This window comes from Bombina bombina, chromosome 1, assembly GCF_027579735.1.
Source record: "Bombina bombina isolate aBomBom1 chromosome 1, aBomBom1.pri, whole genome shotgun sequence".
NCBI lineage: Eukaryota > Metazoa > Chordata > Amphibia > Anura > Bombinatoridae > Bombina > Bombina bombina.
Genome location: NC_069499.1, coordinates 621,369,073 through 621,388,358, shown reverse-complemented (window position 1 = coordinate 621,388,358; position 19,286 = coordinate 621,369,073). Strand labels below are relative to the sequence as shown.

Below are 19,286 nucleotides of genomic sequence, written 5' to 3'. Positions count from 1 at the left end.
TATTCTTATTACTTTCTCACATTACTGAAAATAAGATAACGTTTGCTGGAAGTGTTTAAACGTTTTTTTCTACATATTGGTGATAAAACTTTATTGGGGCCCAGTTTTTTCCACATGACTGGCTAGATTTTGCCTAGGGATAGTTTTTTTATGGCCCTCTCACTGTGAGTACAGGTTGGGAGGGGCCTAATTTCAGGCCTAAATCGTGCAGTAGTTTTTGCAGCTTGAGACTTCGAGCTTCCCTGAATGAGTCCCCTGAACACTTAGGACCTCTACAAAGGGTTTTTGTGCCTTCAAAAGTCGTTGTATGGGCAGGTAGGGCCACAAAAGAGCTGTGGCAGTTTGTTGTGACTGTTAAAAAACGTTTATATTGTTTTTTTTATCCAGTTTTGAAACTAAGGGGTTAATCATCCATTTGCAAGTGGGTGCAATGCTCTGTTAGTCTATTATACACACTGTAAAAATTTCGTAAGATTTACTGTTTTTTATCACTGTTTTTCAATTTCTGACAAAAATTGTTTCTCTTAAAGGCACAGTACCGTTTTTATTTTTTTTACATTTATCAAAGTGTTTTCCAAGCTTGCTGGCCTCATTGCTAGTCTGTTTTAATATGTCTGACATAGAGGAAACTCCTTGTTCATTATGTTTAGAAGCCATTGTGGAACCCCCTCTTAGAATGTGTACCAAATTTACTGATTTTACTTTAAGTTATAAAGATCATATTCTGTCTTTAAAAGATTTATCACCAGAGGAAATTGACAAGGGGGAAGTTATGCCGACTAACTCGCCCCACGTGTCAGAACCTTTGACTCCCGCTCAAGGGACTCCCGCTCAAGTGGCGCCAAGTACATCTAGCGCGCCCATGGCGTTTACTTTACAAGACATGGCGGCAGTTATGGATCATACCCTTACAGCGGTATTGTCCAAACTACCAGGGTAACAAGGAAAGCGAGACAGCTCTGGGACTAGAAAAAATACAGAGCTCTCTGACGTTTTAGTAGCTATGTCTGATATCCCCTCACAATATGCAGAAGCTGAGGCAGGAGAGCTTCTTTCTGTGGGTGATTTTTCTGACTCAGGGAAGATGCTTCAACCTGATTCTGATATGTCTACATTTAAATTTAAGCTTGAACACCTCCGCGTGTTGCTCAGGGAGGTTTTAGCTACTCTGGATGACTGTGACACCATTATAGTGCCAGAGAAATTTTGTAGATTGGATAAATACTATTCAGTGCCTGTTTACACTGATGTTTTTCCAATACCTAAAAGGTTTTCAGAAATTATTACTAAGGAATGTGATAGACCAGGTGTACAGTTCTCTCCCCCTCCTATTTTTAAGAAAATGTTTCCAATAAATGTCGCTACACGGGACTTATGGCAAACGGTCCCTAAGGTGGAGGGAGCAGTTTCTACCCTAGCTTAGCGTACAACTATTCCCGTCGAGGACAGTTGTGCTTTCCTAGATCCAATGGATAAAAGTTAGAGGGTTACCTTAAGAAAATGTTTATTCAACAAGGTTTTATTCTCCAGCCTCTTGCATGCATTGCCCCGGTCACTGCTGCTGCGGCCTTCTGGTTTGAGTCTCTGGAAGAGGCCTTACAGGTAGAAACTCCATTGGATGATATACTTGACAAGTTTAAAGCGCTTAAGATAGCCAATTCATTTGTTTCTGATGCCGTTGTTCATTTAACCAAACTAACGGCTAAGAACTCAGGTTTTGCTATACAGGCGCGTAGGGCGCTATGGCTTAAATCCTGGTCAGCTGACGTTACTTCAAAGTCTAAGCTTCTCAACATTCCCTTCAAGGGGCAGACCCTATTCGGGCCTGGATTGAAGGAGATCATTTCTGATATTACTGGAGGAAAAGGTCATGCCCTTCCTCAGGATAGGTCTAATAAATTAAGGACCAAACAAAATAATTTTCGTGCCTTTTGAAACTTTAAGACAAGCGCGGCATCAACTCCATCTAATGCAAAACAAGAGGGAAATTTTGCCCAGTCCAAGCCGGTCTGCAGACCTAACCAGGCCTGGAACAAAGGTAAGCAGGCCAAGAAGCCTGCTGCTGCCTCTAAGACAGCATGAAAGATCAGCCCCCGATCCGGTAACGGATTTAGTAGGGGGCAGACTTTCTCTCTTCGCCCAGGCTTGGGCAAGAGATGTCCAGGATCCCTGGGCGTTGGAAATTGTGTCCCAGGGATATCTTCTGGACTTCAAAGCTTCTTCCCCAAAAGGATGATTTCACCTCTCACAATTATCTGCAGACCAGATAAAGAGAGAGTCATTCTTACATTGTGTTCAAGACCTCCTAGTTATGGGAGTGATCCACCCAGTTCCAAAGGAGGAACAGGGGCAAGGCTTCTATTCAAATCTCTTTGTGGTTCCCAAGAAAGAGGTAACCTTCAGACCAATCTTAGATCTCAAGATCCTAAACAAATTTCTCAGGGTCCCATCTTTCAAGATGGAGACTATTCGAACCATCCTACCTATGATCCAGGAGGGTCAATACATGACTACCGTGGACTTAAAGGATGCTTATCTTCACATTCCGATACACAGAGATCATCATCTGTTTCTCAGGTTCGCCTTCCTAGACATGCATTACCAGTTTGTGGCTCTTCCCTTTGGGTTAGCTACGGCACCAAGAACCTTTACGAAGGTTCTGCGGTCACTTCTGGCAGTCCCAAGGCCGCGGGGCATAGCAGTAGCCCCTTACTTAGACGACATTCTGATACAGGCGTCGAATTTCCAAATTGCCAAGTCCCATACGGACATTGTTCTGGCATTCCTGAGGTCTCATGGGGGGAAAGTGAACGAAAAGAAGAGTTCTCTCTCCCCTCTCACAAGAGTTTTCTTCCTGGGAACTCTGATAGATTCTGTAAAAATGAGGATTTACCTGACAGAGGACAGGTTGTCAAAACTTCTAAATTCCTGCCGTGTTCTTTATTATACTTCTCGCCCTTTGGTGGCTCAGTGTATTGAAGTAATCGGCTTAATGGTAGCGGCAATGGACATAGTGCAGTTTGCCAGCCTACATCTCAGACCGCTGCAACTCTGCATGCTCAGTCAGTGGAATGGGGATTACACAGATTTGTCCCCTCTACTAAATCTGGATCAAGAGACCAGGGATTCTCTTCTCTGGTGGCTATCTCGGGTCCATCTGTCCAAAGGTATGACCTTCCGCAGGCCAGATTGGACAATAGTAACAACAGATGCCAGCCTTCTGGTCTGGGGTGCAGTCTGGAACTCTCTGAAGGTTCAGGGGTCGTGGACTCAGGAGGAGGCACTCCTTCCAATAAACATTCTGGAACTAAGAGCGATATTAAATGCTCTTCAGGCTTGGCCTCAGCTAGCGGCAGTGAGGTTCATCAGATTTCAGTCGGACAACATCACGACTGTATCTTACATCAACCATCAAGGGGGAACAAGGAGTTCCCTAGCGATGTTGGAGGTTTCAAAGATAATTCAATGGGCAGAGATTCACTCTTGCCATCTATCAGCTATCCATATCCCAGGAGTAGAGAACTGGGAGGCAGATTTTCTAAGTCGTCAGACTTTTCATCCGGGAGAGTGGGAGCTCCATCCGGAGGTGTTTGCACAGTTGATTCAACATTGGGGCAAACCAGAACTGGATCTCATGGCGTCTCGCCAGAACGCCAAGCTTCCTTGTTATGGATCCAGGTCCAGGGATCCCAAGGCAGCACTGATAGATGCTCTAGCAGCGCCTTGGTCCTTCAACCTGGCTTATGTGTTTCCACCGTTTCCTATGCTCCCTCGTCTGATTGCCAAGATCAAACAGGAGAGAGCATCGGTAATTTTGATAGCACCTGCGTGGCCACACAGGACTTGGTATGCAGATCTGGTGGACATGTCATCCTTTCCACCATGGACTCTGCCTCTGAGGCAGGACCTTCTACTTCAGGGTCCTTTCAACCATCCAAATCTAATTTCTCTGCGGCTGACTGCTTGGAGATTGAACGCTTGATTTTATCAAAGCGTGGTTTCTCCGAGTCGGTCATTTATACCTTAATACAGGCGCGAAAGCCTGTCACCGGGAAAATCTATCATAAGATATGGTGTAAATATCTTCATTGGTGTGAATCCAAGGGTTACTCATGGAGTAAGGTCAGGATTCCTAGGATATTATCTTTTCTCTAAGAAGGATTGGAGAAGGGTTTGTCAGCTAGTTCCTTAAAAGGACAGATTTCTGCTCTGTCTATTTTTTTGCACAAACGTCTGGCTGAGGTTCCAGACGTGCAGGCGTTTTGTCAGGCTTTAGTCAGAATCAAGAGAAAGAGGTTATAGATTTGCGCTAGAAAAAGAGGGTATGGCTATTGAGTTTAGAAGGGATTTCCTCTAAAGATCCCAAAGAGAGAGATAGCATGCAAAGGGAAAACACACCAGCGCCTAAAATAGGCTGTTATACCCAAGAACCACAGAGTCAGTATAAGGATAAAGAAAAATATTTATTACTAGATTAATATGGGACAAGAAATACAATTTTTAAATTATTAAAAATCCTCACTCAATCTAAAAAACTAAAATAGGTGCAGGTTGGCCAACCTTGGAAACTAATATTTAAATAGATAGAAGTGTCTATAAGTATAAAACATATGTAAAAGTATAAAACATATGTAAGGTTTAGATATAAAATGAGCACATTAAAAGCGAATAGAATTTTGCAACACACAGCGATATACCGTATATAACATATGACAAATTATAAACTAAAAATTGCTGATAAATCAATTCTGAGCACTAAACACTAACAGACCTATTAAGAGTACTATTATAACAACCACTTCTGATCGTGGGTTAAGGCAATGTCCGATGAGAGTCTTTAAGACTGTATTGTCAGTAGTTCAAGTAGCAGATTACTTCAGTAAATGAAGAACGGATTAAACCTGTATGTTTTTTGTTAGCCCGTATAAAGTGCAGCTGAATGGTACCTTTTTTGTTGTCTATCCAGTTATGGCAACAATGTGTGTCTTCTCATAAAGGCTGCGTAAGGGAATAGGATAAATTTCTTTTGGAGCAGATTGGAATTTGCCTTGTCTAAGTATGTTTAGTGATGCTAAATAAGGTCTAGATTACGAGTGGCACGCTAACTGTACCACACTAGGGGTATGGGGTATTTCTCAGCTCTTTGCACACTTGTTGGCTTGAGCGCAATCAAATTTAACGTATGTTAGATTAGCGCAACTTCAGAGCGCTGGTTAACTGTAATGCAAGACAAAAAAGTTGCACAAAACACATCAGAAATGTATTAAACAGTACAGTTACACTCATTTAAAAAAAATGCAAAATAAACAACTTTAACTTAATCTTTTTTTTTGTGCTAAAATATTTTTAACATGCTTAAATAGTGCACATCAAAAGCATGACATAATGTGTTTATCGTTTAAAGGGACAGTAAAGTCATAATTAGACATTCATGATTTAGACAGAGCCCAAAAATGTAAACAACTTTTCAATTTACTTCTTTTATTGAATTTGGTTCCTTCTTCCTCTTGGTATCCTTTACTGAAAAGTTTATCTAGGAAATCTCAGAAGCAGCAAAAAACCTAGGTTCTAGCAGCTGATTGGTGGCTGCATATATATACCAATTGTCATAGGCTCACCCATGTGTTCAGTTAGAAACCATTAGTGCATTGCTGCTCCTTCAACACATGATACCAATGAATAAAGCAAATTTGATAATAGAAGTAAGCTGGAAAGTTGATTAAAATTCTATGTTAAGTACCTAAATCATGAAAGAACATTTTTGGGTTTCATGTCCCTTTAATGTCTTCTATTGCAATAGTAATTTTAATTAAGTGAGATCTTGGCTTTATACAGATTTGTAAGCACACACTTGTGAGAAGTTTGTTGTTCAGTAGTCTAAGAACTATTCAAATATCACACACACCTATATCACCAGATTTACTACTGTGACACATTTATCTGTGTTTTTAGGAGTGTGGCAATGAAATAGAACCTTATTGTGTACCATGCAGACCCGGAAGGTACAAAGAAGACCGTGGGCATCACCGCTGTATCCGCTGCTTGCCTTGTGCAATCATAAACCGAGTGCTGAAAGCTAACTGCACCCCAACCATGAACTCTGTGTGTGGGGACTGTCTGCCAGGGTGAGTGTCTGTACCTGTCACATGCGCAGAGTACATTTCTAAGCATTTTGGCAGGTTTAGGGCCTATGGCTTGGTAACCCCATACAGGTGTGCGAGATTAATTATTCTACAATTTCCCATTTTGAGTAGTGTAAAGCTTTGAATCTCCAAAAATTAGTTTATAGTACAGTGTCCCTTTAAAGTTAACTATGTCTCCCCTTAATGTGTTCCAAAGGAACCTACTGGAGAGTATTAAATGGATGGTGAATTTATTTTTGTATTTGAAATAGCTGGTTTTGCTAATTAAAGTCATCACCTGTTATTCTTCAGGACATAAGCACAACAATGGGCTGAGCCTGCAAGTATAACAGACTTGCTTATGTTATCTATGCTAGGTATTGAAATGCTAACTATATCTGGGGGTTGAATGAGCACAAACGGCTTTTTTAGATTCAAAATCTCTCTCTTCCTCCTACTCTCACAGGGAGATTAATTAGTTTGATTATCTCTTCTTTACATAGTTTTTCTACAGAGAACATGTTTGTTACTCATATTTTTATATAGGTGGGGTACAACAGACAAAATTAACTATTTTAAGTAACAAAATAAAGGCAAAGGGGCTGTTTGCAAATACGTAAATACACTCCAACAGATAAAATGGGCCATTGGAAATAGGAGGAAAAGGGAATGTGTTAGAGGACAGTGTCTCTTTAATATTGTGTCTTGGCAGATCCTGATTCATCTACATTTGTAACTACTAGACTTTACATTTACAAGTTCTGTATTTTGAATTTATAAACCCCATATATGTGATAGGCTTTGTATGTATTTAGGGCAGTGCCAGACTACATCTCCCTCCCTTTCCAGTTCCCTTTCCAGTTAGCTGTATTTGGTAGCTAAAGGGACACTAAACCCAAATGTTTTCTTTCATGATTCAGATAGAGCATGCACTTTTATGCAACATTCTAATTTACTCCTATTATCAATTTTTCTTCATTCTCTTGCTATCTTTATTTAAAAAGCAGGTATGTGATGCATAGGAGCCAGCCCATTTTTGGTTGAGATCCTGGGTTATGCTTGCTTATTGGTGGATAAATGTAAGTCTCCAATTCAGCAATCGCTATCCATGGTGCTGAACCTAAAATGGGCTGGCTGCTAAGATTTACATTCCTGCTTTTCAAATAAAGATAATAAGAGAACAAAGAGAAATTGATAATAGGAGTAAATTAGAAAGTTGATTACAATTTCATGCTCTATCTGAATCATGAAAGAAAAACTTTGGATTCAGTGTCCCTTTAATCTCTTTACCCACCACAATGAGTGCTGCTTATACCCCACACTGTGGGCAAGATTACAAGTTGCATGTTATGATTTTTCCATGCGTAATATTGTCTTTTCCATTGCACAGCTTTTACAAGTCTTGAAAAATTGTGAATGCACATGCATTCGCCTTTTACACAACAATCCTTTTGCGCTCGAAGAGCTGTAGCTAACAATTTCGCACAACATAAAATATTACAGAGTACAGTTAAACTCATATTAACACTGTCTAATAAAAATTATTTAAATAGAACATATTCCGTTACGAAAACATTTTTGCAATATGAAATAATCGCATTTTCATGTACACTTTTCGAGGAGAATACGTCAAGGGCTTTGCGCAACATAGTGTTTTTTTTTTTCTATTTATATTCTCCATTGACTTTGACCATTTAGCTGTTTAGATTATGCGGCTTAACGCAAATGCAAAATAAATTATTTTGCAACTTGTAATAGCTGCTCAACCCCAAATGCGAAAAAGCCTTAATGCGCTGTGTTTTCACAACTGATTTGCTGTGCGTCTTGTAATCTCGCTCTGTGTGAGTTATTTTCTGTAACCCACACACAGAGTAGCATTAAAGGGTGTATTTACCATACTGGGTAGTTGCAATCAGGGGCGGAACTACCATTGGTGCAGCAGGTGCAGATGCACCAGGGCCCAAATGCTCTGGGGCCCATAGAATCCAGTGTATACATACGCGTGTACAGAATATGTACAATCCTAATGTACGGGAGCCTTGCAGATCCATCTCATCTATCAATATATAATCACAATTATACAGAGCAGCATGTATATTATTACAATTGTTTACTACTGAGTTACCTTTGGGTGGCCCAAACAATTTCTTGCACCAGGGCCCTCTGTTGAGTAGGTCTGTTACTTTTTGCAGTTGCTATTCCTCATGGAGGAGGGAAATATTGTGTATCTCTCTGTACTAAGTGCCAGCCTTATATGATCATTTCTAGGTCTGATTGTCCAGCATTAAGCAGTGCCAGGATTGTGTGTTTCCCTGTACTGACCTAGTTTTCTATGATGTATATTTTAAGGTTCTACAGTAAGACCCGGATAGGAGGCCTGCAGGAGCTGGAGTGCTTCCCTTGCACTGCGCACACACCTCTGACGGAGACACAGTGTAAGTATGTAGCTTGAGTGTGATGTCTGTAAAGTGGATCTTTTAGGATAAAGTACCACACAAGATTGTTGTAAATGATGGCTTCTTAGTATGCATGGTGCATGCACTTTTGTGAATTCAAGTTGGAATCCTTTATTTGCTCCTTACATTTACTATGAGGATCTTGGTCACAACCTTTAATACTAATTCTAATGAGCTGAGTATAATGTAGGTGGGAATCTGCCCTTTAGTGGGATTTACAGTTGAGAAAATGTTTCTTCTGCAGGTCATTCTCGGTCAGGAGCAGGTCAACCATCCAGCACTTCCCCTCCTCCTGCAAGGGACCCTGTGGTTCTGATGGTTATAGTGTTGGTGGCTCTGGCACTAATTCTTGTGGCTCTAGTAACCTTATCCTTTGTCTGCTGTGGACGTTTCTTCAAAAGCCAGTGCCAACGCGGTGAGTGGTGCAAACACAAATATGTGTGCTTTATCCATTTTACACTGTACCCCAGATCAAAGGCATTGCCTGTCTCTCGAAATTCCTATAGAAATATAAAACATTTTTATATACAATTAAATCTGCTTCATCCTTGTAACTTGAAAGGGCCCGATGCTTAAAAGGTTTCTCTCCTCCATTTAAAAGAAAGTATATAAAAATGTATTGTGGGGCTGTATACAATCATACACTTTTTGTTAGTTTCACATACATAAAATGACATGAAAGTCAAAATTAAATTTGTATGCTTCTGACTGAGCATGCAATTTTAAAATACTTTTCCATTTAATTCTATTATCAAATTTAGTTTGTTCTCTTGTTATCCTTTGTTAAAAAAGCATACCTAGGTATGCAGCGATACTAGTGGTGCTTGGTGGTTATGCACGTATATGTCATTGGCTGATGTGCTCAGCTGGGCCTCAGTGCTACATTGCTGCTCTTTAACTGACATTTAACTTTTCAGGAGCTAAGCAGATAGGGGTCAATCACAATCTAATGTTGTTTTTTTCTTTAGAATTCACCATTATGGGTATTTATGTGGATAAATCATTTGATAATCTTTGTTAAAGGACAGTGATCAATCCCATAGTTGTATGCCAGTGCTAGTGCGGTAATAAAATGCCTAAACATATTACAACACTTCCTTTTAATAATTGTATGTCTCTTTAACTGCTGTTCTTTCCTATACACACTAGATATTTTGAGTACAATGCCCCTTTAATTACTATATTAAATGCAACACTAACACTTAAAGGGATAGTCTACCCGAAATGTTTTATTGTTTAAAAATTGTTTTATTATTACCCATTTCCCAGTTTTGCATAACCAACACGTTTGTATTACTATAGATTACCTCTTTGATTACCTTGTATCGAAGCCTCTGCAGATAGCCTCCTTATCTCCGTGCTTTTTACAAACTTGCATTTTAGCCAATTAGTGCTGCTTCATAAATAACTCCATGGTATTTAGCACAATGTTGTCTATATGGCACACATGAACTAGCACTATCTGACTGCAAAAAGCTGATAAAATGCACTGAGATAAGAGTTTCCTTAGATCACAGTTTCAATTATTTTTTCTTATTTAATTTGCACTAACCTTGGTGTATCACGTACAGATATTTCTACAAAAAAATGTATTGTTTAAAAATATAGATAATTCCTTTATTTACCATTCCCCAGTTTTGTATAACCAACGCAGTTATATTAATATACTTTTTACCTCTATGACTACCTTGTATCTAAGCTTCTGCAGACTGCTCCTTATTTCAGTTCTTTTGACAGACTTGCATTTCATGCAGTTAGTGCTGACTCTTAAATAACTCCACCGGAGTGAGCACAATGTTTACCTATATGGCCCACATTAACAAACAGTACATATTATTAGCTATTTACAGACAGAGAGTAAAATAGGAGGCATTATACAATTTTAACAAAAAATTACTTATGATCAAATCTTTCTCAAAATTTGAATTTTTATGCATCTTGTTTTGTATTTTGTATATTTCTCCAGTAATTTGTGTTTTTCATGTACACACTTGTATTTTCAGCCTTTCAGAGATCTCAGGATTTTAGAGGCCAGCATGGAAGTTTAGCAGAGGGGCAAGAGGCTACCCAGAGTCCTTGTGAGGAGCAGTCAATACCGTCTTGCTGCTTTGGACAATCAGAGACCTGTAGACAATTACAGAGTAAATACATCTACCTATACATATATGAATTATTGTGTTTCACACATTTTATTCTGTTTGAACATGTTTCAAATAAGTGAACTGACATTTAAAGATGTCATGTTTGTATTTTGCTTCAAATTACAAATATGAGAAACGTATGCTTAATTTATATAATGCACATAAAGCAGTGATTTTAAAACACTTCAAACATCATTTAGAATGAACACACAATTATTTAAAGGGACATGTAACCCATATTTTTCTTTCATGATTCAGATAGAGCATATGATTTTAAACAACTTCCAATTGTAATTCTATTATCTAATTTGTTTTATTCTCTTGGTTTCCTTTGTTGAAAGGCTCAGGAGCTGCTGATTGGTGTATGCACACAAATCCCACATTTTATTGGCTTACCTTATGTGTTCCGCTAGCTCACAGTAGTGCATTGCTGCTCTTTCAACAAAGGATACCAAGAGAATGTAGCAAATTAGATAATAGAAGTAACTTGGAAAGCTGTTTAAAATTGTATTCTCTATCAGAATCATGAAAGAAAAATGTTATGTTTTATTTCCCTTTAACCATGTAAACATGTTCTTCTTTGTGCAAAGGCATCTTTTAAAAATATCAATGGACACAATTTACAAACAGGTCTCTCCAGACTATTCAACCTTTCCAGTTCCTATTTTTTCTCTTAAGCTAATTCACTATAGAATGGAATGATAGCGGTAAGTGAACTTTAGTGAATTGCACCCGGTACAACATCTCTATGCAAACCTAAGATAAATTAATAATAGTTGCACAGAAAAAACGAATAATAATTATTTAATCAGAGTATTTCTGGAAATAAATATATTTGTTGTTTAAGCAAGTGTCACAAACCACTATCTTTCTTTAGAGCATGGTTGCCTAACCCCTGGTGTGGCTTTCCTTTGCTTTTATTCTGGTCCCTCACCCATTTATTATAATGCCGGAACCTTGGTCATAATTTGTGGCACTTTTGCTGGGACTCCATGCACCACATTGCACTTGATAGTGCAGCACTTGTTTGTTTAATGTTATAGTGGAGAATCTGGATGTGAGCCACACTATTCCAATAGTTTATTCCAGTTTTTAACACACAGAGTCCATCTGCATTACAGGGGTTGTTCTAGATAATAACAATTGGGGTTGCAAAAAGTTGACCATTAGGTAGAAGGATGCAGGGTATACTTTTAGAGGATCCTATCTTCTACCACCTATTCCTACCCTATTTATGTTCTCCATTCTCCCTCCATTACCCCTTTCTTTGCTATGCATAGAGCACTGGGCTTGTAAAAATTATGGTATCTTACAAATTAAAGGTAGCTGGGATCTATGCGGCTCACAAACTGCATATACAGTACGTATATATTGTGATCTCTTGCTCATGATCTGTAGGAGCTGGTACTTCTAAAAGTGTGCATATCGAATTACTGTGCACATTTTGATGATGGGATTTTTTTTTTTTTTTAAAGTTGGGTGCTCTACCTGAATCATGAAAATTCAATTTTTACTTAAGTGTCATTTTTACATTAACTTGTATCTATTTTCTCTATATTCAAGTAGGTCCTGTAGAAGAAGTTCAAGCAGCTTTAGACAGAGACCCTTCCAGAGCTCATACAGCATGTAATGCTCTTCAACCCTCGGTGGAGTTGTGCACACTTCCTCCTGCACCTATCAAACCTCAATACACACGGAGTGTGTCAGAGACTCAGCCCCTGATACGTAACTCTGGCTGCAGCGACTGTTTCTCAGGAGGTAGCTCACCTACAACAGATCCCAATTCTGTTACCTCAGAGCCACTGAACATGCAGGCACGGTCCTGTGCGTCTGAGAAGCAGCACTGGTCTCATGCCCCAGTGGAATGTACTGAACTGGATTTACAGAATTTGTCTGCAGATTATTTTTCTTCTGGTAGCCAGCCTCAGTTTGAAAGTACTCAGGAATCCCTTAAAACAACAGCTCCCCACACTTGTATTTGCATAGACTCTGGACACAGTTTTCCAGTCGAGGCTGAGACCAGCAGATCAACCAGCAGGAACCCTACACAGCTTACTGGGGTAAGTTTTGTACATCTGTGTACTTACATTATTGGTGTTGTGGAAACAAGATACTTTAGTTGTAGTCAGGGCAAAACTCCACTGATGCCATCTTGTGTCTCTATGCTCTGCCCATTCTCTAAACTGTTTTTCTACATTTATCTTTCTTTATAAAATTTTAAAACCATGCTTTGTTTATTGTGGATGGGGCTAATTGAAATTCTGTATTTAGGGCCATATGGTTGTCTCAGAGGGACAGAGCTCAAAATCAGGGACTGTCCCTCTCAAATAGGGACAGTTAGGAGGTCTAACACATACACTCACTCTTTCACTCACAGACTCAAACATACAGAAAGATGTTGACAAACACACTCACATAGAAAGACACTCCCACACTCCCACAGAAAGACACTTACACACACACTCCAACACTCAAAAACAAAGACACAGACAAGAGATAAATAGGCATGTAGAGTATGTTGCAAATGCACATTGTCATCTTTTTAGCCGTGGCTGTTTCCCACCAAACCTGAACATTTGTTTGTCTGGGCCTGACTCAGCTTCAAACCCGGACACACAAATGGAAACCAGAACTTTCCAGGTCATTCCTGGACAGCTGTCAACCCTAGTTACGACATGTTATGTACTGTTATGTAATTAGGCCTAAGCCTCCTGTAATCCATTTTATTTTGTTTCCAGGTTTGTGAAGATCTTTTGACCCACCTGAGTAATGCCACATTAGGTAAGTGACACAGGGATGTCTGTTAGGAATGTGTCTTAAGGCTATGTCACTGCAATGTTCCAGTCTCTAGTGGTGTGAAAATGTTTTGCCACATTTATTTAAGATAATTGTATGTATATCATAAGTAGGAAGGTTAGACATGTATTAATGGATGGTTTCTTTCCCTCACACCTTTTGGGAAGCATTTCTACCTTCAGTGCATTCAGAAAATATTGAGACCCCTTCATTTTTTTTACATGTTGTTATGTTGCAGCCCTATGCTAAAATGTTTTGAATTTTTTTTTTTCACACCAATCTACACTCCATACCCCATAATGACAAAGCAAAAAAAAAAAAAACATTTTTGAAAGCTTTACAAATTCATTAAAAAGAAAAAACTGAAATATCACATTGAAATACGTATTCAGTGCCTTTGCTATGACACTTAGCATTTAACTCAGGGGCATCCCATTTACCTGAGATATCCTTAATGGAAACCTGGTCCAAAGCGATCAGGACCTCAGACTGACTAAAGGTTCACCTTCCAACAGGCCAATGATGCTAAGCACATTGCCAAGCCATTGCAAGATTGGCTTAGGGACAACTCTGTTAGTGTCTTTGAGTGGTCCAGCTATAGTCCGGACTATACTCTATCGAACATCTCTGGAGAGACCTAAAAATGTCTGTCCACCGATGGTCCCCATCCAACCTGACATAGCTTGAGACGATCTGCAGAGAAGAATGGTGGTAAAATTCCCAAATCCAGATGGGCACATCATACCCACAAAGAGGCTTCAACTAAGTACTGAGTTAAGGGTCTGAATACTTATGTGAATGTGATATTTTAATACATTTTCAAAGTTATCAATAATCTTGATTTTGCTTTGTCATTATGGGGTTTGGAGTGTAGATTGATGTAAAAAAAATAAATTAAAAACATTTTAGCATAATGCTGCAACATAACAAAATGTGAAAAAATTAAGGGGTCTGAATACTTTCTGAATGCATTGTACTTCAGAAGTTAAGAGTCATATATTCACTGATACTTACGTATATGCTTCCTTATATGTAAAGAGACTGATTTATCATTAATTATAAATAAGGTTTTTAAGGTGCTGTAAAGATTTTGTATTTTAATGTTTATATACATTGAAGCACAGTTTAGAGTTCAGTAGGTTGGATAAGCATATAAATATACTCTTGGGTCTCCCTAAGAGTAATGGGGGAAACCAGACGCGGACTCCTTGCACACATGCCCTTAGAGAGATACAACCGCACCTCACTGACGTGGCCCACAGAAGGCCAAAACGATCGTCTGGGGTTGTTGTTTCTCTTGTTCAGAGAAGAATTGCCTGGTATTTTCGGTGCTGGACTGTCATTGAGCAGGGTCAGACTGATATGCTACAGGATATTTTTTCTCTGTGAAAGGGCATAGTGTGCACCCTGAGTTGCAATAGAAATGAACAGGCATGGAAGTTATTCTAGCTTTTGTTCTATCTCAGGAGTGCTGTTGTGTATATATATATATATATATATATATATATATATATATATATATATATATATATATATATATATATATATATATATATATATATATATATATATATATATATATATATATATATATATATATATACACACACACAGGTATTTAGACATATATATATATACATATATATATATATATATATATATATATATATATATATATATTTCTCTTGTAAGGTGTATCCAGTCCACGGATTCATCCATTACTTGTGGGATATTCTCCTTCCCAACAGGAAGCTGCAAGAGGATCACCCACAGCAGAGCTGTCTATATAGCTCCTCCCCTAACTGCCACTACCAGTCATTCTCTTACAGCTCTCGACAAGAAAGGAAGTATCAAGAGAGATGTAGTGAATTAGTGTAGTTTATCTTCAATCAAAAGTTTGTTATTTTTAAACGGTACTGGCGTTGTACTGTTTTTACCTCAGGCAGAAATTAGAAGAAGAGTTTTGCCTGAGGTTTTTGATGATCTTAGCAGGTTGTAACTAAGAACAAGAAAATAGAAAGCAGCGCTTTACATACAAATTTATAATATTACCACTAGTCTTAGGTACAGACTTATCCTCTGTGGAACAAAGAGGGATACAGGTGTTTCCACCCACAGTTAATGTTCTTTGCAACTCGATCCTAATGCAGCCACTCTCGTCCTGTGTCTCTCTCCCCACACTGGATAATGACGTGATCAGAAAATAGCTGTGAAGTAAGAACAGCGCAGAAGAACCGAGATTCAAGGTAGTAGTTTTATTAGCACATATACAAGACACAATACAATTCCTACTTACAAACAGTAGGTTTTAAAAGAGCCTTTCACAATCTATGATGTGAACAATTCTTTTATCCAGAAGCAAGGAAGACCACAGCCGGCGGATATGTCTCACTTTTCATCAAGGAGCTGCACACAGCTTGGGTCACGGTGGGAGGCTTTATCCAATCCCTTCTTTAAAACAGGTAGATAGCTCGACGCGTTTCCCCCGGCTGTGGTCTTCCTTGCTTCTGGATAAAAGAATTGTTCACATCATAGATTGTGAAAGGCTCTTTTAAAACCTACCGTTTGTAAGTAGGAATTGTATTGTGTCTTGTATATGTGCTAATAAAACTACTACCATGAATCTCGGTTCTTCTGCGCTGTTCTTAGTTCACAGCTAGGTTGTAACTAAGGTCCACTGCTGTTCTCACACATAACTGAAGAGTATGGGAAAACTTCAGCTGGGGGAACGGCCTGCAGAATTAACTGCTCTGAGGTATGTTCAGTATATTTTTTTCTAGAGAGATGATAAGGTCTAGAAATATTTAAGGTAAGCCTGATTGCAGTGATTTAACAAACGACTGGCATCATGCTTGCAGTAAAGGGTAATATTCATGTTACTTGCTCTTATGGCCTAGTATGTAAAACGTTTGCATGATATATAAAGAACGTTTTTTACTAAGGGTGATAAATCTTTATTTGGGGCCTAGTTTTCCACATGGCTGACTAGATTTCTCCTAGGAGTAGTTATTTATGGCCCTTTCACTTTGAGTGCATGGTGGAAGGGGCCTATTTTCGCGCTCTAATTGCGCAGTAGTTTTTACATTCTGAGACATCCAGCTTCCCTGAAGGAGTCCCCTGACATATTGGACCTCTGTAAAGCGTTTTTGTGCCTACAAAAGTCATTTTATGGGAAGGTAGGAGCCACAGTAGAGCTGTGGCAGTTTGCTTGTGACGGTTTTACAGTTTTACTGCTTCGTTTTTGAGCCTGAGGGGTTAATCATCCATTTGCAAGTGGCTGCAATGCTATTTTAGTCTATTATACACAGTGTAAAAATTTCGTAGAGTTAACTGCTTTTTTTCCACTGTTTTGCAGTTTTTGTGTTTGTTTTTTTCCTTTAAAGGCACAGTACCGTTTTTTATATTCTGCTTTTTCACATTAATTAAAGTGTTTTCCAAGCTTGCTGGTCTCATTACTAGTCTGTTAAACATGTCTGACATAGAGGAAACTCCTTGTTCATTATGTTTAGAAGCCATTGTGGAACCCCCTCTTAGAATGTGTACCAAATGCACTGATCTTACTATAAGTTATAAAGACCATATTCTGGCTTTAAAAGATTTATCACCAGAGGAAATTGACAAGGGAGAAGTTATGCCGACTAACTCTCCCTACGTGTCAGAGCCTATAACTCCCGCTCAAGGGACGCCAAGTACATCTAGCGCGCCCATTGCGTATACTTTACAAGACATGGCGGCAGTTATGAATCATACCCTTACAGAGGTATTGTCCAAACTGCCAGGGTTACAAGGAATGCGAGACAGCTCTGGGGCTAGAACAAATACAGAGCTCTCTGACGCTTTAGTAGCTATGTCTGATATACCCGTACAATGTGCAGAAGCTGAAGCAGGAGAGCTTCTATCTGTGGGTGATTTTTCTGACTCAGGGAAGACACTTCAACCTGATTCTGATATGTCTACATTTAAATTTAAGCTTGAACACCTCCGCGTGTTGCTCAGGGAGGTTTTAGCAACTCTGGATAACTGTGACGCCATTGTAGTCCCAGAGAAATTGTGTAAATTGGATAAATACTATGCAGTGCCTGTTTACACTGATGTTTTTCCAATACCTAAGAGGTTTTCAGAAATTATTACTAAGGAATGGGATAGACCAGGTGTACCGTTCTCTCCCCCTCCTGTTTTTAAAAAAGATGTTTTCTATAGATGCCGCTACACGGGACTTGTGGCAAACGGTCCCTAAGGCGGAGGAAGCAGTCTCTACCCTAGCGAAGCGTACAACTATCCCTGTCGAGGACAGTTGTGCTTTTCTAGATCCATTGGACAAAAAATTAGAGGGTTACCTTAAGAAAATTTTTATTCAACAAGGTTTTATTCTCCAGCCCCTTGCATGCATTGCCCCTGTCACTGCTGCTGCGGCCTTCTGGTTTGAGTCTCTAGAAGAGGCTCTACAGGTAGAAACCCCATTGGATGATATCCTTGACAAGCTTAAAGCTCTTAAGCTAGCCAATTCATTTGTTTCTGACGTTGTTGTTCATTTAACCAAGCTAACGGCTAAGAACTCAGGTTTTGCTATTCAGGCGCGTAGGGCGCTATGGCTTAAATCCTGGTCAGCTGACGTTACTTCAAAGTCTAAGCTTCTCAACATTCCCTTCAAGGGGAAGACCCTATTTGGGCCTGGACTGAAGGAGATCATTTCTGATATTACTGGAGGAAAAGGTCACAACCTTCCTCAGGATAGGTCCAACAAATTAAGGACCAAACAGACTAATTTTCGTTCCTTTCGAAACTTCAACAGTGGCGCAGCTTCAACTTCCTCTAATACAAAACAAGAGGGAAATTTTGCCCAGTCCAAGCCGGTCTGTTGACTTAACCAGACTTGGAACAAAGGAAAGCAGGCCAAAAAACCTGCTGCTGCCTCTAAGACAGCATGGAAGATCAGCCCCCGATCCGGAAACGGATCTAGTAGGGGGCAGACTTTCTCTCTTCGCCCAGGCCTGGGCAAGAGATGTCCAGGGTCTCTGGGCATTGGAAATTGTGTCCCAGGGATATCTTCTGGACTTCAAAGCTTCTTCCCCAAAAGGGAGATTTCATCTCTCACAATTATCTGCAAACCAGATAAAGAGAGAGGCATTCTTACATTGTGTTCAAGATCTCCTAGTTATGGGAGTGATCCATCCAGTTCCAAAGGAGGAACAGGGGCAAGGCTTCTATTCAAATCTGTTTGTAGTTCCCAAGAAAGAGGGAACCTTCAGACCAATCTTAGATCTTAAGATATTAAACAAATTTCTCAGGGTCCCATCCTTCAAGATGGAGACTATTCAAACCATCCTACCTATGATCCAGGAGGGTCAATATATGACTACCATGGACTTAAAGGATGCTTATCTTCACATTCCGATACACAGAGATCATCATCGGTTTCTCAGGTTCGCCTTCCTAGACAGGCATTACCAGTTTGTGGCTCTTCCCTTTGGGTTAGCTACTGCACCAAGAATCTTTATGAAGGTTCTAGGGTCACTCCTAGCGGTCCTAAGGCCGCGAGGTATAGCAGTAGCCCCTTACCTAGACAACTTTCTGATACAGGCGTCAAATTTTCAAATCGCCAGGTCCCATACAGACATTGTTCTGGCATTCATGAGGTCTCATGGGTGGAAAGTGAACGAATAAAAGCGTTCCCTATCCCCTCTCACAAGAGTTTCCTTCCTAGGAACTCTGATAGATTCTGTAGAAATGAAGATTTACCTGACAGAGGCCAGGTTGTCAAAACTTCTAAA

At 39.5% G+C, this 19,286-nt stretch overlaps 1 protein-coding gene across 3 annotated transcripts in view; it reads left to right on the top strand.

Moving 5' to 3' along the window:
* EDA2R (ectodysplasin A2 receptor) overlaps positions 1–19,286 on the top strand; it is a 100,437-nt gene that overhangs the window by 33,939 nt on the left and 47,212 nt on the right. For 2 of the 3 annotated variants that reach the window (XM_053699022.1, XM_053699023.1), the window contains exons 4-9: positions 5,953–6,125; positions 8,472–8,557; positions 8,823–8,993; positions 10,582–10,719; positions 12,283–12,779; positions 13,458–13,500. In XM_053699022.1, coding sequence (XP_053554997.1) covers positions 5,953–6,125; positions 8,472–8,557; positions 8,823–8,993; positions 10,582–10,719; positions 12,283–12,779; positions 13,458–13,500 — 1,108 coding nt within the window. The remainder of the gene's footprint in view (positions 1–5,952; positions 6,126–8,471; positions 8,558–8,822; positions 8,994–10,581; positions 10,720–12,282; positions 12,780–13,457; positions 13,501–19,286) is intronic. The other variant, XM_053699024.1, reaches the window with a different exon arrangement.